Below are 22,182 nucleotides of genomic sequence, written 5' to 3' on the forward strand. Positions count from 1 at the left end.
GAGCTACCAGGGCTGGCTCCGCTGTACAGAAGCCACACAAAGACCTGTGTGGCAGTTCTGAAAGGTAATGAATATGTGTGAGCAAGCCCACTGTCTCTCATGAACAACAGATCTAATATTTACACAAGAGTCCCGTTTAGAGTTTCCTCACTACGGAGCCAACTAGCCACAAGGACAATGGGCACTTATCCATTTCTTTTGGTACATCTGAGAGTAATGCTATTTAACTGTATGTGTTTCTAAAGCCTCTTTAATTAATTCCCTGCTGGGTCCCAAGTGGAAGAATAAGAACAGAAACTTGAGACTCTTGATGTTTGGAAGCTGGTTGGCCGAGAGGTAGTATACTTACATCAGGGCAAACCACAGACCTTGAAGCTCAGGCTAGAAATTCCCTTCATGGCTCTGTCACCGATTTGTCGAAGAGAAATGAATGATTTTCACAGTCCCTCCATGGAATTTAGCTTTCTCTTACTGGGAAATGACACAAGATACAACCACCAACCGCCCTCAGGGAGAGAGGAGTGGATAGTCTGACAGAAGCAATGAAAATGCTTCACTGCTAGAGCACCCAGCGAGTCAGGTGGACGCTGCATTACCTGCATTTTTGATGGGGAAATCAGTCTTCCTTTGCATATTGGAAGGCAACTCATTGATGCGCAGGGACAGCTGGCGTTTAAAGGGTGACATCTTCTGGCTAAGAGCAGGAAATCCTCGGAAAGAGCCTTGGCGGGCAAGCTGTTCAATCGGCGCATGCCGGCGTGGGATGGCATGAGGATTGTTCATCTCCAGAGAGGCAGTGGCATCCGAGGTGGGAGAGGTGGGAGAGGATGGGGATGAGGCAGTGTTGCCAGGGGCCACTGATGAGCCACCAACTGCCTTATCTGTTTCAGCTCAAGAAAATCAAGATAACGAGGACCTTAGCAATGTCTTCAAATAATTTCTTCATATAATTTGAGCTTACATAGCTGAGGAACTCAAAAACCCTCCTATGTCCTTTTATCCATCTCCTTCCCAATGTCTCTAAAAGATAGGTTAGAGGCCCTCCCAATTAGTTTAAAAAATATACTGAACCCAACTTCAGACAACAGACTCCTGAGTAACTTGGATGCTTGTACAGGCATTTCTGCTATGGTGCCATGTGTACCTGAAAAAACTCACATTCTGCAATGTTACACACTAAAACTAGCAGCTATGGTAGAAGAATTAGGGGCCCACCTCTCAAAATCTATGGACTTTTGCAACTAAAGCACTGAAAAACAATAATAAAAATAGTAGCACCGTTAAATCTCAATCTGCATTTGTACCCAATGTGACAGTTGGTAGATTCTTTTCAGCCCTAAACTTTTTTCAAGGCAGAAGAAAGGAGATGCATTACAGAGCATAGATGCATCTGAAAATTAAATTCTGCAGCTCAGAATTAAACATCTGTTCCAGGCTGTAGAAAGTACCAATTTTGTTTTTAAACACAGGGGAAAATGTCTTTGCAGCTTCTTTAACTACATACTCAGCTTCCTCAGATAGCTTAACATAATGGAAAACACAAACATTTTTGAATCTACTGAACTAGGCACTCTAAAGGAAGGCACTTTGGTAAGACTACCGGCTTTGTTCTTAAGATAGATCTTCATAAACTGTTAAGGCTTTCTCTCGGATTATGAGAAAGTTTGCTCCCGATAGCTTCAAAATATTAACTTGCTGGGGAAATCTGCATTAAATAAACACACATTATAGTAGAACAGATTGTACCTTTCTTGGCATCTTGGATTTGTTTCATGATTTCCTCTCTTTCTGCTTGTTCAGTGGCTGTTGCGACGCGGAATGATCCCTCTCTTGTAAAAGTGGTCCGACTAGCATCAAAAGTAGCAGTCACCCCACATTCCTTCTCCCGCTTCTGCTTACGTTCTAAACAGGCTGCAAAAGCACAGCCTACTGCATGGCTCAATCTTTCTCCCTGTATATGGCAGAAGGTTTACAAACTTTTTTAGAATTACAGTACCAATCATTATGAGTTAGTGTGAAAAACAAGTCTGTTTTTGTACAAGGCGAAATAAAATGTTGGGAACTCCAGCTTAAAATTACATTTTAATATATTAGGAAGCCAAATTAATGAAAATGAATAACGGTAATGCTTATGATGCCTTAATTATACGAACTGCTGCAGGCCCTGTATAAAGCGATCATCGGCAACCTGTGCTTTTGAGAGCAGCCGCTGACCTACCTCATCACGCAGGCGCCTTCTATCACGTTATCTCTGGCTACCAGCTTAGGAGACACTGCTCAAGGTTCTTAGCCCTGTCTTGATCTGCAAACCTCCATCTGCTCTTTATGGGGAATAGCAGGAATATTTACCAAGCACTTCTAAGAAACTGCTGAAAAGGCAGTGTAATTTTAGGAGTTTATTAAGTATACCATCCGAAAAGAAAATGTAACGTATATCTAAGAACCACTATCTACAGTAGTGGTTCTCAAAGAGTGATCTCCCAGCCAGCACTAAGAGATCACCTGGGAACTTATTATAAATGCAAATTCTCAAGTCCTACCTCAGACCACTGAACCAAAAACTCTGGGAGTGGGACCCAGCCATCAGTGTTTTAACAAGCCCTCCAGGTGATTCTGATACTGGAGAACTATCAGCCTAGGGGATGCAAACACCTCAAGAGCCATGACTCGACAAGAAAATGGTTTTAAAATTAGCGTAGGGAAATTTTTGAACTCTTTGGGTTTTGAGCGTAGTAACAGCAAAATACATCAGCGTCTTTGGGGCTTTCTTAGGGTCTGAGACAGAAGAAGCACTCAGTCTCTAAGCACCTGTGTCAAACCAAGTAGGAACAGCTTTAACAATATCAACTACCATTTTTGGAGCAGTTATCATGGACCAGATCCTACACCAGGTGTATTTATGTTCACTATTTAATTCAGTCTTCACAATAATTACCTCCATTTTATAAAAGTAGATATGAAGACTGAGAAAATGTTAGTAAGTTGTCCCAAATCCAGCAGCTAATAAGAACCAGAGCCAGGAATGGAACCCAGATCGGACACCAGAGCCTCTACCACACTCTCGCAAAGCTTTAAAGGAAAACTTTGGTCAGTTTTAGAGTACCACCACTACCTCCCCTTCCAGGTTAAGCCTCAGCAATGGCTTTATTGAGCTGTACTCTTCATGAATGGATATTACTGCCTTGTTTTGTCTGGACGTATAAAAACCCCAGAAATTATTGCATACTCAATGCTGTAACTGTAAGTAAGATCATCATCCAAAAGACTTGTCTTTCATGTCAGAATGTTGGTAATTTACATGAAAGATGAAAATTATTCTTGATTTTTAAACAAAAAATTTTACCATGCAACAATTTCTAGCATAGTTCAATTTACCATACTTTAGTATTCTATTTTTTAATTAATTAAAAATACACTCTAACTCAATTCTTTCATTTGTAATAGAATCTCTCAGTAAATAAATTTATAAATACATTCCAAATATCATTATCTTCTACCCAGATGTATCAGCAAACAAAAACATTTAAGAATCCTGAACAGTTTCAACAACGAAAGCTTTTCAAATATAGGTTTAACAACCACTGTAACCAATGCACTTACACTTTTTTTTTAATGGCACAGCCTGACCTTGAATCTCAGCCAATTATCTTGCTTTGTGAATTGCAGGGTCACACAAAGAGTGTGTAAATTACTTGAATAAAAGGAGTGAAAGTAGGCTAGCTTAACTACTTCCGAGAGCAGCTGCAGCAGCATATACTTGTTAAAAATGTAGTGGAAGCTGTTTGGCTGAGCCAACCTGGAATGCGCTCCGCTAACTGATGACAGTCATAATGAAATGCATATTATTGGACTCACTGTGTCCTTGACAGCCATGAAGCAATGACAGATCCAGCGCCGAGTGGTGCCATCACGACATATATAAGAGAAGGCTCTATCAAAGTTCCTATCTGGGGCACAGAAAGAAACTTTTTCTATTGTCTGGTCAACTATGAGGTCCTAGAAAAAGGAAAGCACAAAAAAGGAGAGGGCTTATGAGGTTAGTCAAGTTTATAATAAGAAACACAGGATGCTCACTCTACAGTAGAGACTGCCCGTGCCCGTTGTCTAATGCGGCCAGGCTATGGAGTGTACTAGATCTAAGGCCGGCAGTTTGAATACTGAGAATATGCCCTAGGAGGGATTCCCATAAGTACTTAGCCCAGATGCCTCCCTCCTTCACCTAATCTACTGCTCTAAAACACTTATTTGTTGATTCTAGTTTTAGAAGATCTCTCTTTTATGGTTGATTCCATGGTCAATTTAACGATGTACATAAATATATTTAATCCAATTTCCACATAACTCATATCTAATGATACCATTCCCAGGACTGTTCTATATATTTTATTAACTTTCATTTTGAGTCTGATTTTCTTTTTATATACTTGGCTGAATGGTATAGTTTCCATGAAATGTTTTTAAAAATCTTAAGGCTCTAAGGCTCTTCATGTAATCTTTCCATGACCCAGAATCTCTATATGCTGAGGTATGGCTAAAAGTGCTAAAACAGTCAAACCAAAAGCATTACCTTAAGGCCCCTTTTGAGTAGGTCATGGTATTCCGGGATTCTGTGAAACCAGAGTCTCCCATATGGCGGTCCAAGCGGCTTGTGATTAGCTGCTAACCCAAAGGCTGGTGGTTTGAACCCACCAAGACCTGACAATCTACCTCCATAAAGATCGCAGCCAAGAAAACCTTACGGAGCAGTTCTACTCTGACGCGTGGGGTCCCCAGGAGTCTGAACTGACTCAAAAGCCACAGGTTTGATTTTTGTACAGTACAGCATGTCCTTAGGCTGTTATCGTCAGTAGTAGCTGAGTGCTTAACCATTTGTGACGTTCAGGGACTCTGCCTTCAGGCTAAAAGTTGTGAAATGGGAAAACTGCCCAGCGTCACTTCCTTCTACCAAGTGTTGACTTCCCACTAGAATCTGTCTGCTTTGGGCTATTCTCCAGTGTCTTCAGATAATTGTTTTGTTTTGTCCTGAGTTTGTAGCTGTTTGCAGAAGGGTTGGCCCAATCGGAATTTACTCAATCATTACTGAAAGTGAAATTAAAAAAGAAAACTATTTTCCTTTTTTTCTTCTTATTAATATAAATTTAATTTTATGATCACTTCAATCACATTTTCCATTCTTTCAATTAATTTATCCGTTTTTCCGAGAAACTATCCAAGAGCTACCATACTTTTAAGGAAGAATGCTATCAGAACCAGGGTGTCTTAGTTTCTTAGTGCTGCTGTAACCAACATCACAAGTTGGTAGATTTAAAGAACCAACAGAAATTTATTTTCTCACAGTTCAGGAGGCTAGACGACCAAACTCAGGGCACTGGTTCTAGGGGAAGGCGCCGGGGAAATATCCATCAGCTTCTGTAATCTCAGCAATTCCCTGGTTTTCCATATGACACCTATTTTTTTCTCTATTTGTGCTTGTTTGTCTCTGTGCCTCATCTGTTTTTATACCTCAAAGTGATTAGGTTTGAGACATACCCTATACGGATATGACCTCATTAATATAACAAAGAAAAACCTATTCCCAAATGGGATTACATCCACAACACATATTAGGATTCCAATATGTATTTTTGGGGGATACAATTCAACCCATAACAGGTATGGAGATGGGATAGCAAACAATCTGACAGAGCTTCCTGTTCGTGGGGTAAGGTACTCAAATTTTGGCTTCTGTTCCATAGTAAATTTGTACAGAAGATCATGGCATGGTCTCACGACAATGATCTTACCTTATTTTGTTAGTTCCTGCTTCTAGCTAAATATAAAGGTGGGAATATAGGTCCAAGGATGACAAGCCATCAATTACTATTATCATTCAATGTGGAAAGGACTAAACTAATGAATGCCAGTGCTATTAAAGTAGCCACCAGGGGGCAATATCACTTTCCAATTATTGTACAAAACAAATACACAGCCTCCGAGGAAAACAAATTTCATTCAAAATAGTAATAAAAAATATATTTTCTTAAAAAGAAGCTAATTAAGATGATTGTAACTTACATTTCAGACAACTGCTTCTCTTGAACTTGAAAAAACAGAAACTTTAGATGGAAGGTCAAAAGGACTAAAATCCAGCTATATTAAATCACTTCAAATTTATCGGGCAAGTTACCCATCAAAGCTGCTCTTTATCTGCCAGACTTTTCACGCCTTCCAATGACATCTGGAAATTTTTTTTTGAAGTTTTTTTTTGAAACATCACTTTCTTGTTAAAATTTTTTCCTGACATTAGGTCTTCTGGAAAATTTAAATTAACGATTAAATGCACTTACCTACACGGGGTCATTATGAGTCAAGATCGACTCCACAACACCTAACAACAACAAACACCTTATGCTTTCTCTGTGTCTTTATCCTTATTTGGGCATTCAGGGTCACTTTCTCTCCAATGAAAAATGTTACCTATAATTTGAGAGATGTTGTATGGACTCTACGTAAATGTTAATTAAATGAGCCATTTACCAGTCCTTAAATTTTGACTTAAAGAGTGGTTTTCAGTTAAACAGTAGGTTAATTAGTTCAAATACTACTTTCTAAAATACAGTGCTTTATTAAGGAACAAGAAAAAATTTCAGAAGTGGGCAATCATCTGTTGCATCAAATTTGTGGGGGCAAAAATTTTTCTTAAATATGTAAAAACAAATATAGAACTCAGATCTTAACATTAAATGACAATGCTTATTACATGAAACATGCTGTTTCATGTAGAACAAATTGCTAAGAAAATTCTCTCCTATTTTTCATAAGGTAAATGAGTAACTAGTTTGCTTTCCTGAATGTTAAATAGTCTCTCAGAAGATTGTACTTTGGACAAATTGGAAGGATGTAGAGTGACAATAGTTTAAGGCCATTATATTTGATCATGGGATAAAAAAATCTATGCAGACACATTTAAGCTTCTAAAAATCTTACCTTAGTTTTTTCATCCACAACTCTGAGTCCATCGGCTGACACCCACAGGACTGCTTTAACGGCTTTCTTTCCAGTCTTTTAAGAGAAACAAAAAAAGGGGTGGGGGGACACATACACATATTAAAAAAAAAAAGTCATCTCCCATAGAGGACATTGAATTCTGCCTTCCAAAAGTCACAAGTACAGATGAAGTCCAAGTTCAGGAGGGGTGCCCAAAGCCAGATACTCAAACCAAACTGCAGAAACATTCAGGGAAAAACAAGCCAAAGCCATTATTTTAGAAACACAATGCAAAACAAGATAAAATTAAGTAAAAGGGATGGGACAGATGGAATCAAGACCAAGATACCACATTCCGCAAAGGGCAAAGAATTCATAACTAGATTCTTTACCCATTAAGAAAATCAAGAGTCAGATAAATATTATATACATAAGGAGTTACACCACAAGTAGCTTCTACCAGCATATTTGGAGCGGGAAATAATGCATAAGGCTAAATTGAGGTGTTGATCATTCCACTATCCTCTGACCCTAATGTGTGTAAATGGACCTTTGGTCACCTGAAGTTTTCATGTTAAAAGCCCAAGGAGTCTTCATTATTCCATTAACAATCTTTAAAAACCATTATTTCTTTTCTCAAGATTAACAAAGAACTGGTCTGGCTTTTAATTTGGCACTAAATATGTGGAGACAATTTGGGGACCTACGAAGACTAAACAACTGTTGAAAAAAATATCTTTATCATACCATGACTTTTCTTTTCACTAGGTGAGGAAAGACTTCTTTTGGCACATAGGAGTCAAGTGAAAACAGTCTAGTGTATGATTTCTCCTGTGTTGGAGTGAAAATAGCAGTAGGAGTTTTTAACAGTAATTTAAAGGCTTCTTTTCTTAATTGCTCTGACAATACAAATGAAATAAAGGGAAAACAAAAGCTAAGAATAGGTATTAGAATATCATAAGAAGTACAGATCAAAAAGAATCTGGTACTAAAGGCTGAGGGCAACAGCTTCTAGAAGGGACAAGAAAGGAGAGCAGAACTGTCTACCATTCTCATCTATATGTCTCCAAGCTCAGCAATCCTCGACGTGAGAGGCACAGCCGTATTTAAACCAACTGTTGTGATCTACCCCGAGCTCCTCATCTCAAACCCCACCACACATTTGAGGAGTGCCTATAATATGCTATACAGTGGAACTACTTGAAGAGCTCAGTCCACTAAAAGGTAACACCCAGATAAAAAAGAAATACAGTAATAAGTGCTATAATAAACCTGAAAACAAAGCACAATGTCAGAAAGTAGGCATGGTCAAATCTATTTGTGAAATCAGGGAAGGTTATATACAAAGGAGATCAAATTGGGTCCTGAAATAATAATTCTAGCTGCCCTAGGTGGGGATAGGGAGGCAGTGAAGCAATAAAGCTTGTAGACATGCCAGGCAGAAGAAAACAGTGGTATAGGACAAGGAGCAAACAACATGGCAAATGTAGGGCCCTATAAATATTTCAGTATGGCTTGAGAGTAGGATGAGTATGCAAAATACAGTGGGAGACAGAGTATGAAAGAACTCTTCATGGAACACCTGTATGTCTGCTAAGGAATATAATCTTAATTCTTTGAGCAATTAAGAGCTACTGAAGGAATTAAAAAGATTTGCATTTTTAAGATATTACATTGGCAGCACAGCAGATGGGCTAGAAAGAAGCTGACAAGAGGCAGGATGATCATGAGATTGTAGGTGAGACAAAATGAAGGTTGAGCTCCCTTGGCTAAGATTTCACTTACGCTAAGTGAAATGCTAAGAGATAGGGGTAGAGATGAGAAGGTTTTAAGTGTAAGTGTAAGGGAGGAGTTGAAGACTCCTCTCTGGTGCCCAGCTTGGGTAACTGGGTAAAGAAGGCACCACCAACTAAGATCGGGAACAGAGGAAGTACAAGCACAAGTTTGAGAGGGGAAGAACAGGATTTCAGCTTGAAATTTTTTTTTTTTTGCACTTCAGCTCAACGTTTACCCAGCAAATTAGTCTTCCATTCAATAATCATACACAAATTGTTTCATGACATTGGTTGCAACCCCTGCAATGTGTCAGCACTCTCCCCATTTCCACCCTGGGTTCCCTGTTTTGTCCTGTTCCCCTGCCCCTCCCTGCCTTCGCACCTGTGCTTTTGGGCAAATGTTGCCCTTTTGGTCTCATATAGTTGATTGTTCTATGGAGCACATTCCTTATGGGTGTTACCGTTTATTTTATAGGTCAGTCTATCATTTGGCTGTAAGGCGGCCTCCGGTGGTGGCTTCAGTTCCAAATTTGAAGGGTGTCTTAGGGCAATCATCTTGGGGGTTCCTCCAGTCTCTATCAGACCAGTAAGTCTGATGTTTTTTTATGAATTTGAATTTTGTTCTGCATTTTTCACCCTTCCTAACTGGGACCTTCTATTGTGTTCCTGGTCAGAGAGGTTGGTAGTGGTAAAAAAAATAAGCAAAGTTTGAGATGTCTATGCAACATCCAGGTGGAGATGTTCAAAAAGCAATTGGATATATCCATCTGAAGCTACAGTACTTTAGAGACAAAGTTCTCCAGGAGACAGGCTAGAACACAAGTTTTAGACAGGAGAGATGTCCCTTCTTCTGAAATGGAGGAATGAATTTGAGGCTGAGAAGAAATGAAGACAGATTTGTAAAGGAGGGAATGGCAAGTTGAGGTTAACTCCTGAGAACCACAAATTTCTCTGTGAAGATGACAGTACCTGCTGGTGTCACGCTGGGGCTGTTCTAGCAAACTGGGACATGTAGTCACCCCACCAACTACACTAACTGCCCTTATTTAACCTACACTTACATAGCATTTAGTATTTTGCTAGAAGGTAAGTTCCATGAGGACAGGGTTTTTTCCACCTATATTATTCACTGCTGTATCCCTGGAGCTTAGATCAATGTCCGGCACAGAGTAGGAGTTCAAGTAACGTTTGTTGGAAGAACAAATTTGCTAAATTTCTGCTGTAGGAAATGGGAGAGAGAGCTGCCCAATGATACAAAGGACTGCCGAAAGTCCCTGAAAATCTCATGTAAGAAATTTAAATTTGCTATCACCAGTCCGCTCACTTGTTTAACTGCAGCCTGCAGTGTTCAGCACCTGGATGCAAGAAGAGAGACAACAGATAGGACGACTTAAAGGTTGTGGGTTTGAAGTTAGAAAAAATAAAGTTATTTTAGAATAGGATTGTTTTCCAGTTAATCTCCTTAGAACATTCAGAGAAATAATATACTATTTTCTTGGCCCGGTTATATTGCTATGGAAATATCCGTACTTTTCAAGTATGCTTTTACAGTAATTTTTATGGTGTTGTTCTGATCTTATCAGTGAGGCATTCTATTTGTTGTATTTCATGGTCTATGATCTCTCTAGAAAACATATAATATGAATTCTTCTTGCATCTGTTCATACATTTGGGTGCGATTCTTGTAACATCACTATCGTTTGCCACATTACAGTTAAGTCATTCAGATACTGAGATATTAACACTCAATAATGCCTATACCTGCAACTAAGCTCAGGCTTTCTCCTACAAATTCTTTGCAATGCTTCTGTACTATATGTAACTCCAGAATCTTAACTTTTGATCATATAAACTAAGATTTCTGAGCACTGTTTAGAAAAGATGTTAAAAGTCATAAAGAGACGATAAAAAGGTTTTTATTATTATAACGATGCTTTACATAAAACTAATTTACAGAACAAATTAGTTTCCCATTCGATAGTTTGTTTATAAAGTACTTCATGACCTTGGTTTCATTCCCCACAATATGAGAAGATAAAAGTTTTTACTTTTCTCTAAAATATTTATTTAAACCAGTACTCTAGAGCAGATCAGAGTTAGCTAACCAAAGACTGGAGAAAAAGATAACCCAGAGTAAGCATAGAATATAGAATTTATATACATCTTAGTGGCATAAAACCAAAAGCCAAACCAGTTGCCATCAAGTGGATTCTAGCTCATAGTGACCCTGCAGGACAGGGTAGAACTCCCCCATAGGGTTTCTAAGGGTGCAATCTTTTTATTTTTTAAAATTGTACTTTAGATAAAGGTTTACAGAGCAAGCTAGTTTCTCATTAAATAATTAATACATACTGTGACACTGGTTGCCAACCCTAGGACATGTCAATGCTCTCCCCCCTTCCTGGCCTTGGGTTTCCCATTACCAGCTTTTCTGTCCCCTCCTGCCTTCTCGTTCTTGCCCCCGGGCTGGTGTGCCCATTAAGTCTCGTTCTGGCTTATGGGCCTGTCTCATTTTTGGCTGAAGGGTGAACCTCAGGAGTGACTTCATTACTGAGCTATATAAGGGTGTCCAGGGTCAAGGCTGTAATCTTTGTGGAAGCAGACTGCCACATCTTTCTTCCACGGAGCAGCTAGTAAGATCAAACCACCGACCTTTTGGTTGGGTTAGCAATCTATGCTTTAACCACTGCACCACCAGGGCTCCTTCTTAGTGGCATATGCACCCTTCTTTCTTTCTTCTTTTTACTTAAAGACTACATAATACTTCAGACATTAATAAAAATGTGGTAGTAGTAGGTAATGTGGATATAAGCCATTAAGAATTACTTCATTACCACTGTTCTAACACTTTCTATTTTAATAATACTTTCAAGGTTACAGGTACAATTCACACTGACTAATGTCAGTGCCATGAAAACAGTTTCACCATAAAGAGAAAATTGCTCATTGTATAAAGAAAGAAAACTCAAACCAAATCCATTGGCGTCAAGTCGATTCCGACTCATAGTGACCCTATTAGTATAGAGCAGAACTGCCCCATTGGGCTTCCAAGGCTATAAATCTTTATGGCAGCAGACTGCCACATCTTTCTCCATGGAGTGGTTGATGTGTTTGAGCTGCTGACCTTTAGGTTCTTAGCTGAGTGCTTCAACCACTGTGCCACTGGGGCTCATTCAAAGAAAGAAAAGTGGGGTCTAATATGGACAGAACTTCAGCGACTCAGAATTTAAACTGGTGAAATCTGAGTAGAAGGACTGCATGTTATAACTTTCAGGTAACAACTATACTTTGTAAATATCCAGCTTGTTTCTGTTGTTAGTTGCCATCAAATGGATTCCAACTTATGGTGACCCATGTGTGTAGAGCAGAACTGCTCCACAGTGTTTTAAAGGCTGTGACCTTTTGGAAGCAGACTGCCAGGCCTATCTTCCGAGGCACCTCTCTAGGTGGGTTAGAACCGGAAACATTTCCACTACTAATTATGCTGTTTGCATGGCTCAGGGACTAAATATCCAGTTTAGAATTCTAAAATTAGCATCTCCATTAAATACCTCTGATTATGAGTAGATGTAAAACAATACAGCAACTAAACAGGCTCTGACATTAGTGGTGGATCTATTACAAATTACTGAATCAGGAAACTTACACTGCAAATAAGAGAAGCACATAGGTAATCTTAACATGAAAAAAAAGTGAAGAACACAAAATGGTTACAAAAACAACACAGAAACATTAACTTAAACAAGCTCGGTACAGTGTAAGATAACTTCTAAATCTAAAACCTAACCACCAAAAACCAAACCAAAACCAGTGCCATTGAGTTGATTCCAACTTGTAGTGACCCCACAGAGTTTCCAAAGCTATAAACCTCTACAGAAGAAGACTGTCACATCTTTTTGCCACGGAGCCAGTGGTGGTTTTAAACCAACGACCTTTCAGTTAGCAGTCGATCACTTTGACCAATTGAAATAACCAATTACAATAAAGAAATGTCACCTACCTACCTATCTCCAGGGTGTGGTTATTTTAGTATAAACCACTTTTTATAAATGAAAAAAGAATGAAGATAACAAGTTAGTGATATTCTTGGTAGGCTGAAATATCCTCACAGTTGCTCCTTGCTTTTACATATTGGTGTTACCCTGGGGAAGTTATTTCATATTTCCAGTTGGAGAAATGAGGCTTCATGGTAAACAATTGAAATCTGAGATTGGCAGATTTCAATTGAAATCTATTAAGGACCAGGCATAAAATATTTTAGCTTTTGGGAGCCAAATGGGTCTCTGTTGCAGCTAGTCAACTCTGTTGCTATGGCACAAAAGCAGCCATAAGACAACAGTTAAACAAATGGGTGTGGCCTTGTTTCAATAAAGCCTTATTTATAAAAGCAGGTGGTGGGCTGAATTTGACCTGTGGACCATAGTTTGCTGATCTCTGATATAAATGATCATAGTCCTTGGAAAGTGATTAATTAAATATTTTTGGAAAGACAATTCATTATATTGAAATACTAGATCTGTTTGGTACTGTGTCTCTGAAATCTTTTTTTTTTTTTTTTTTGACAAATGTATTTATAATCTATTATTTTAAACTGAGGAACAGATCTCAGGTATTGTCCAACTCAAAAATTCTGTAATTTCCAAGATCACCAATGAGATAACAGCATGCAATTGTTGTTGTAGTTGTGTGCCATCAAGCTGATTTCAACTCATAGCTACCCATGTATTACAGAGTAGAACTGATTCATAGAGTTTTCCTGGTTGTAACTATTTTTAAAAAACATTTTATTGTACTTAAGGTGAAACTTTACATAGCAAATTAGTTTTCCAGTCAATGATTCTTACACAACTGGCTCTGTGACACTGGTTGCAACTTCCACAATGTGTCAGCACTCTCCCCATTTCCTCTCTGGGTTCCCCATTTCCATTAGTCTGATCTTCTTGTCCCTCCCTGCCTTCTCATCTTTGATTTTGGGCATATGTTGCCCTTTTGGTCTCATTTAGTTGATTTTTTTAAGGAGCATATTCTTCCCAGGTGTTACGGTTTATTTCATAGCCTGGTCTACTATCCAGCTGAGAGGCGGCTCCCAGGAATGTCTTCCAAGTTACATGGTTGCCTTAGGACAGCAGTCTCAGGGGTTCCTTCCGTCTCCTTCGGATGAGTAGATCTGGGTTTTTTTTTTTAAATTAGAATTTTGTTCTACATTTTTTACCCATTCTAACTGGGACCTTCTATTGTGATTTGGCTGTAATTTTTAGAGAAAAGAGATCATCGGGTCTTTCTCCCATGGAGCCGCTGGGTGGATTCAAAACCACCAAGCTTTCAGTTAGCAGCTGAGCACTTAACCATCTGTGCCACCAGGGCTGCTCAGCATGCAATTAACCAATATAAACAAGAGTGATATTTTGAGGTGACACAAATCTGCAAGGCACTGGATAGGTAAGAACAGAAAAGGTTAAGCAGATGTTTTAATGCAAGCAGAAGCCGAGAAATGGAAGCATAATTTGGCTACAAAATGTTAAGCAACAGCAGCGAACAGGTGAATTTGGGCAGGGAGGGGCAGGGAAAGTCACCCTATCGGAGCAACGGTGATTTGCAATTCTATTGTGCAAAGTTCTTTCAGCTACAAACCAGAGTTCTTCAAGGGCACCCAATGTGTTAAGAATCACTGGTCAGTCTTTCCGTCACATCTACACACACAGATAACTCAGTCACTGCAGAATAATTAACTAGCAACCATGATATTGTGTGTCTTGCAATAAATTAACAAGAGACTTCCTTGGACAGTAGACTTTTTCTTTCTAAAATAATTTCTATTGTGCTTTAAGTGAAAGTTTACAAATCAAGTCAGTCTCTCACATATAAACTTATATACACCTTACTACATACTCCCATTTACTCTCCCCCTAATGAGTCAGCCTGCTCCCTCCTTCCAGTCTCTCCTTTCGTGACCATTTTGCCAGTTTCTAACCCTCTCTACCCTCCCATCTCCCCTCCAGACAGGAGATGCCAACACAGTCTCAAGTGTCCACCTGATACAAGTAGCTCACTCCTCATCAGCATCTCTCTCCAACCCATTGTCCAGTCCATTCCATGTCTGATGAGCTGTCTTCAGGAATGGTTCCTGTCCTGGGCCAAAAGAAGGTCTGGGGACCATGACTGCCAGGATTCTTCTAGTCTCAGTCAGACCATTAAGTCTGGTCTTTTTATGAGAATTTGGGGTCTGCATCCCACTGTTCTCCCACTCCCTCAGGGGTTCTCTGTTGTGCTCCCTGTCAGGGCAGTCACTGGTTGTGGCCAGGCACCATCTAGTTCTTCTGGTCTCAAGATGATGTAGTCTCTAGTTCATTTGGTCCTTTCTGTCTCTTGGGCTCATAATTACCTTGTGACCTTGGTGTTCCTCATTCTCCTTTGCTCCAGGTGGGTTGAGACCAATTGATGCATCTTAGATGGCCGCTTGTTAGCATTTAAGACGCCACACTTCAAAGTGGGATGCAGAATGTTTTCTTAATAGAATTTATTTTGCCAATTGACTTAGATGTCCCCTGAAGCCATAGTCCCCAAAACCCCGCCCTTGCTCCGCTGACCTTCGAAACATTCAGTTTATTCAGGAAACTTCTTTGCTTTTGGTCCAGTCCAGTTGAGCTGACCTTCCCTGTATTGAGTATTGCCCTTCCCTTCACCTAAAGTAGTTCTTATCTACTATCTAATCAGTAAATAACCCTCTCCCACCCTCCCTCCCTCCCCCCTCTCGTAACCACAAAAGAATGTGTTCTTCTCAGTTTATACTATTTCTCAAGATCTTATAATAGTGGTCTTATACAATATTTGTCCTTTTGCAACTAATTTCACTCAGCATAATGCCTTCCAGGTTCCTCCATGTTATGAAATGTTTCACAGATTCCTCACTGTTCTTTATCGATGCGTAGTATTCCATTGTGTGAATATACCACAATTTATTTATCCATTCATCCGTTGATGGACACCTTGGTTGCTTCCAGCTTTTTGCTATCTTAAACACTGCTGCAATAAACATGGGTGTGCATATATCCGTTCGTGTAAAGGCTCTTATTTCTCCAGGATATATTCCGAGGAGTGGGATTTCTGGGTTGAATGGTAGTTCTATTTCTAACTTTTTAAGGAAACGCCAGATAGATTTCCAAAGTGGTTGGACCATTTTACATTCCCAGCAGCAGTGTATAAGAGTTCCAATTTCTCCACAGCCTCTCCAACATTTATTATTTTGTGTTTTTTGGATTAATGCCAGCCTTGTTGGAAATGGAATCTCATCGTAGTTTTAATTTGCATTTCTCTAATGGCTTTTTTTTTTTTTAATGGCTAATGATCGAGAGCATTTTCTCATGTATCTGTTAGCCACCTGAATATCTTCTTTAGTGAAGTGCATGTTCATATCCTTTGCCCAATTTTTAATTGGGTTGTTTGTCTTTTTGTGGTTGAGTTTTAACAGAATCATATAGATTTTAGAGATCAGTCGCTGGTCGGAGATGTCATAGCTGAAAATTTTTTCCCAATCTGTAGGTGGTCTTTTTACTCTTTTGATGAAGTCTTTAGATGAGCATAGGTGTTTGATTTTTAGGAGCCCCCAGTTATCTGGTTTCTCGTCGTCATTTTTAGTAATGTTTTGTATTCTGTTTATGCCTTGTATTAGGGCTCCTAAATGTTGTCCCTATTTTTTCTTCCATGGTCTTTATCGTTTTAGTCTTTATGTTTAGGTCTTTGGTCCACTTGTAGTTTTTGTGCATGGTGTGAGGTATGGGTCCTGTTTCGTTTTTTTGCAAATGGATATCCAGTTATGCCAGCACCATTTGTTAAAAAGACTATCTTTTCCCCAATTAACTGACACTGGGCCTTTGTCAAATATCAGCTGCTCATATGTGGATGGATTTATATCTGGGTTCTCAATTCTGTTCCATTGGTCTATGTGCCTGTTGTTGTACCAATACCAGGCTGTTTTGACTACTGTGGTTGTATAATATGTTCTAAAATCAGGTAGAGTGAGGCCTCCTACTTTCTTCTTCTTTTTCAGTAATGATTTACTTATCCAGGGCTTCTTTCCCTTCCATATGAAGTTGGTGATTTGCTTCTCCATCACATTAAAAAATGTCATTGGAATTTGGATCGGAAGTGCATTGTATGTATAGATGGCTTTTGGTAGAATAGACATTTTTACTATGTTACGTCTTCCTATCCATGAGCAAGGTATGTTTTTCTTCTTATGTAGGTCCGTTTTAGTTTCTTGCACTAGTACTTTGTAGTTTTCTTTGTATAGGTCTTTTACATCTTTGGTAAGATTTATTCCTAAGTATTTTATCTTCTTGGGGGCTACTGTGAATGGTATTGATTTGGTGATTTCCTCTTCGATGTTCTTTTTGTTGACATAGAGGAATCCAAGTGATTTTTGTATGTTTATCTCATAACCTGAGACTCTGCCAAACTCATCTATTAGTTTCAGTAGTTTTCTGGAGGATTCCTTTGGGTTTTCCGTGTATAAGATGTCATCTGCAAAGAGAGATAATTTTACTTCTTCCTTGCCAATCCGGATGCCCTTTATTTCTTTGTCTAGCCTAATTGCTCTGGCTAGGACCTCTAGCACAATGTTGAATAAGAGCGGTGATAAAGGGCATCCTTGTCTGGTTCCCGTTCTCAAGGGAAATGCTTTCCGGTTCTCTCCATTTAGAATGATGTTGGCTGTTGGCTTTGTAGCTTTGTATAGATGCCCTTTATTATGTTGAGGAATTTTCCTTCAATTCCTATTTTGCTGAGAGTTTTTATCATGAATGGGTGTTGGACTTTGTCAAATGCCTTTTCTGCATCAATTGATAAGATCATGTGGTTTTTGTCTTTTGTTTTATTTATATGGTGGATTACATTAATGGTTTTTCTAATATTGAACCAACCTTGCATACCTGGTATAAATCCCACTTGGTCGTGGTGGATTATTTTTTTGATATGTTGTTGAATTCTATTGGCTAGAATTTTGTTGAGGATTTTTGCATCTATGTTCATGAGGGATATAGGTCTGTAATTTTCTTTTTTTGTGGTGTCTTTACCTGGTTTTGGTATCAGGGATATGCTGGCTTCATAGAATGAGTTAGGCAGTATTCCATCATTTTCTATGCTTTGAAATACCTTTAGTTAGACTTAACTTTTTAATCTGTAGAATAGGGGTGAGAAGGACACATACAAAATAAGCCCTTTCCTTCTAAGTGATGGTCTATAATTTGATGATACTGTGAAAATTTCAATGTCTGAGCTGAATGGTATAATAAGCAAATTTTGTCTTATAATTCAATGATACAGTAAGTATTTCTCAAAAGACAAAGCAGTGAAAGGAAAGAAATACAACCTTCTATAGGATTTGACGGAAACTCTGGTGGCGTAGCGGTTAAGTGCTATGGCTGCTAACCAAACGGTCGGCAGTTCAAATCCGCCAGGTGCTCCCTGGAAACTCTATGGGGCAGCTCTACTCTGTCTTATAGGGTCACTATGAGTCAGAATCGACTTGACGGCACTGGTTTTTTTTTGGGACAGGTTTTGAGACTGGCACTGCTATCTCTAAAGGCTACTTCATTAAAAGAGCAGTAACTTAATTTGGGACACTAAGAAGCAATATTTCCTGTACTTTCTTAAGTGAGAAAGGCCCTTAAAGGGAGAGATTCCTGGGAGCAATTTAGCTCTTCTTAGTTTGCCAAATCATGTTCAATTGTGGGGGAGGAGAAGAAGGGCCAGGGATCATTTTAGTATTAAGTTTATATTTCAAATGTATATAATAGCTGAAACGGAAACACCACAGGCATCTCAAATTTAACCTGTCCAAACTAAATTCAGCATGCTCTATGAAAGATTCTCACCATCCCCTTGGTCATCCATGCCTGAAACTTGAGTCTCACTGGCATTTCTTTCCTTCTCCACTTCCCTAGCTTTAGTGAAGGAACAAATGAGTGTGGAGCATGTTCCCCCTCATCCTAGTACCAGTTAGTGCTGTTCCTCCTACCTGAAATGCCTTTTTCGTCCAACTTAGTTTAACTGAAACTCACGGTTCTCTTTAAGTCTTAGCCTTAGGTGTCATCTCTTCCTGGAAGCCTGCATCACACATTCTGACATTCATTCTTCCTCTCTGCTCCAATAGCACCTGTTATTGTTATGCAGCTTGGTGACCATTTCTTTACCTGTTTCCTTGCACTATAGGGCAAACTTGAGAGCAGTGCATTTGTCTTTCATTCATTTATTCATTCACTAACTCTCAGCAGTGAACAAAATAGGTGAAGATCCCTGTCTTCAGAGAACTTCTGTTTTAGTGAAGAAGAGATGAACAAATAAATAAGTAAAATATATGGTATGACAAATGGTGACAAGCTCTATGATAGAAAAATGAAGTCAGGAAAGGGATTAGGGAGCTTGTGTATATGGTGGGGGTGGTGTCTGAAATTTAAAATAGGGTTATCAGGGAAGGCCTCATTAAGAATGGAACTTTGGAATAAAGAACTAAAAGAAATGAGAGAGTGAGCCATGCATGTATCTGGATGAAGTGTGTTCCAGATTAGAGTTTACAGCAAGTGCAAAGGCCCTGAGGTGGAAGCATACTGGAGGGTTCAAGGGACACTAAGGAGGCTAGTGTGGCTGAAACAGGGAGCAACAGGGAGAGTAGGAGGAAATATTGTAAAAGGAGAGGCAGAGGGAACTTGCGTACAATGGCTTACAAGGATAAAAGGCTTTTACTCTAAGCCAGGAAGCCACTGGAGGATTTGCTGCAGTGGAGCAATATGATTAGACTGATACCTTAAAAAAAAATTACTCAGGCTGGTATCTTAAGAAGAGATGGTAGGAGACAGCAGTGGAGCACAAGAAGTAGGGCACTACTGGAATGATTCAGATGAGAGGTGATGCTGGCTTGACTAGTGCTGTAGTAGTAGAGGTAATGAGAACTGGTGAGATTTTTGAAGGCTGGAGCAGACACTGCTGATGGGCTGGACGTAGGATGTAAGAGAAAGAGAGGAGTCAAGCTCAAATCCAGGATTTTGGCCAAAGCACAGGGAAGGATAGAGTTGCTATATGTTGAGATGGGGCAGACCAGTGGGAAAGCAGTTTTGGGAAGAATGGTCAGGGTTTGGTTTGGGACATGTTAGAGTGTAAGATGCCTATTAGGCATCAAAGTAGATATGTTTAATGATGGCAATAATAATACCTAACACTATTACAGCAGGCATTTTGCTTATATTTACTCATTTAATCTCACAATAATCACATGAAATATGTATCAGTATTATCCTCTTTTTACAGGTGGGGAAACTGAGGCACAGAATGGTTAAGAACCTTTCCCAAGGTCACAAAACCAGTAAGTGGTTGAACCGCAATTAAATGCAAGCCATCTGGCTCCAGAGTCTGTGTCCTTGATCATTATGCTATACTGTCTCTAAGACAGAAATATCACTATGGAGTTGAGGAGACACCTGAAGATATAACCTTCAAAATCATCAGCAGCATATAAATAGCATTTAAAGTCATGACACTGGATGAAATCAAGGACAGGTGCTGGCAGAGAAGAGTTCACAGACTAAGGAGTAGACAGGGGAAAACTAGGAAGAGCATGATTCTTGAAGTCCAAATGGTCAGTGTTTCAAGGGGAAGGAAGGCTCAGCTGTGTTGAATGTTAGTAGGTTGAGTAAGGTGATAAAGACCATCAGAATAGTAATATAAGTCTTGAATGGAGAGAGCCTGAAAGCATTCCCCTTGAGAAAAGGAACCAGACAAGGATGCCCTGTATCACCACTCTTATGCAACATTGTGCTGGAAGTCCTAGCCAGAGCTATTAGGCTAAAGAAATAAAGGGCATCCAAATTGGCAAAGAAGAAGTAAAAGTATCTCTGGTTTGCAGATGACATGATAGACACAGAAAAACCTAAAGAATCCTCAAGAAAACTACTGAAACTAATAGAAGAGTTTAACAGATTATCAGGACACAAGACAAGCATACATAAATCAGTTGGATTCCTCTACACCAACAAAGAGAGCGTCAAAGAGGAAATCACCAAATCATTACCATTTATAATAGCCTCTAAGAAGAATGGGTTTTCTAAGAAGATAAAATACTTAGGAATAAATCAAAACTAGAGACGTAAAAGACCTATACAAAGAAAACTGTAAGGCACTACTGCAAGAAATCAAAAGAGACCTACATAAGTGGAAAAACATACCTTGCTCATGGATAGGAAGTGACAGCTCCTGTTTGGAGCGGAGATGTGAAGGCTGAGGGAGACAGAAGCTGGCTGAATGGACACGGAAATACAGGGTGGAGAGAAGAATTGTGCTGTCTCATTAAGGGAAGAGCAACTAGGAGTATACAGGAAGGTGTATATAAGTTTTCTGTATGAGAGGCTGACTTGATTTGTAAACTTTCACTTAAAGCACAATAAAAATTAAAAAGACAACAGCAGTTTAGGTGGAGCGATGGAGGTGAAAGCTTAACTGAATGGATTCAAGAGAAGAAAGGACAGGCAGGAACTGGAGATGCCAAAAATAAACTTTTCTTTTTTTAAGATGATTTGTTTTTATGCTAATGGAATGACCAACTAGAGAAAGAAAAAAATGGATTATGGAGGAGAGAGGGGATAGCACTGCTGGAATAAGAATATAGTGGAGTGGCTGACCTCAGCTAGGAGCCGATAGTTCATCCCTTGAACAGGAGGGAAAACAAAGTATTTGGGCACAGATGCAAGCAGGTTAGTAAGATGTGGTAGATGGCATATGTGAAAATGTTCTTCTGATTGATTCTATTTTCTTGCGAAGTAGGAAGCAAGGTCATCAACTGAGAGAGAGAGCAGAACAAGAAATACTAGAAGCTTAAGGAAAAAGGGGGCAACATGAAACAGGTGTCTAAAAATGTGACTGTAAATGGGCTAAACAATGTAGAGTGACCTGTTCATCTTTGTATCTGTATAGCCTAGCACAGCCTGTAGCATGTTCTAGACACTGACTTATTGAATGAATGAAAAATTTCTGCTTTGACGGTTTGTGATATATGATACCTGTTCAAAGAAAAAAATCCAACTGTTAATCTTCTGACTAGGGAACTAGTACATAATTTAATTCTTGCTATAGCATTTATCCTCTGGATTGGTAGAGACAAAAGTCCACCACCACTACCTATACATGCTTTTTGTGTAATGTTTTTGTGACATATGGAATTAAAAAACCTTTCTTTCTGGATGTCTAAAGCAATGTTGATCAAATCATCTAAGTATTTTCCTAGGTCAGGTTTGAGAACCACTGGCTTTTCATGAAGGAGTCCTGGTGGCACAGTGGGTAAGTGCTTGGCTGCTAACCGAAAGGTCACAGTTTCAACCCACCAGCTGCTCCATGGGAAAAAGATGTGTCACTCTGCTTCTTTAAAGAGTTACAGCCTTGGAAACCCTATGGGACA

At 39.3% G+C, this 22,182-nt stretch overlaps 1 protein-coding gene across 9 annotated transcripts in view; it reads right to left on the reverse strand.

Annotated features, from left to right (window-relative positions):
- The window catches only part of NUMB (NUMB endocytic adaptor protein), a 186,310-nt gene that overhangs the window by 6,469 nt on the left and 157,659 nt on the right, over positions 1-22,182 (reverse strand). For 7 of the 9 annotated variants that reach the window (XM_003408749.4, XM_003408748.4, XM_023546348.2 and 4 more), the window contains 4 exons: positions 6,967-7,041; positions 3,856-3,996; positions 1,747-1,951; positions 597-890 (listed from right to left, as the gene is read on the reverse strand). In XM_003408749.4, coding sequence (XP_003408797.1) covers positions 597-890; positions 1,747-1,951; positions 3,856-3,996; positions 6,967-7,041 — 715 coding nt within the window. The remainder of the gene's footprint in view (positions 1-596; positions 891-1,746; positions 1,952-3,855; positions 3,997-6,966; positions 7,042-22,182) is intronic. The other 2 variants (XM_010588730.3, XM_010588729.3) reach the window with 1 other exon arrangement.

The sequence above is a fragment of the Loxodonta africana genome, chromosome 10, assembly GCF_030014295.1.
Source record: "Loxodonta africana isolate mLoxAfr1 chromosome 10, mLoxAfr1.hap2, whole genome shotgun sequence".
Classification (NCBI taxonomy): domain Eukaryota; kingdom Metazoa; phylum Chordata; class Mammalia; order Proboscidea; family Elephantidae; genus Loxodonta; species Loxodonta africana.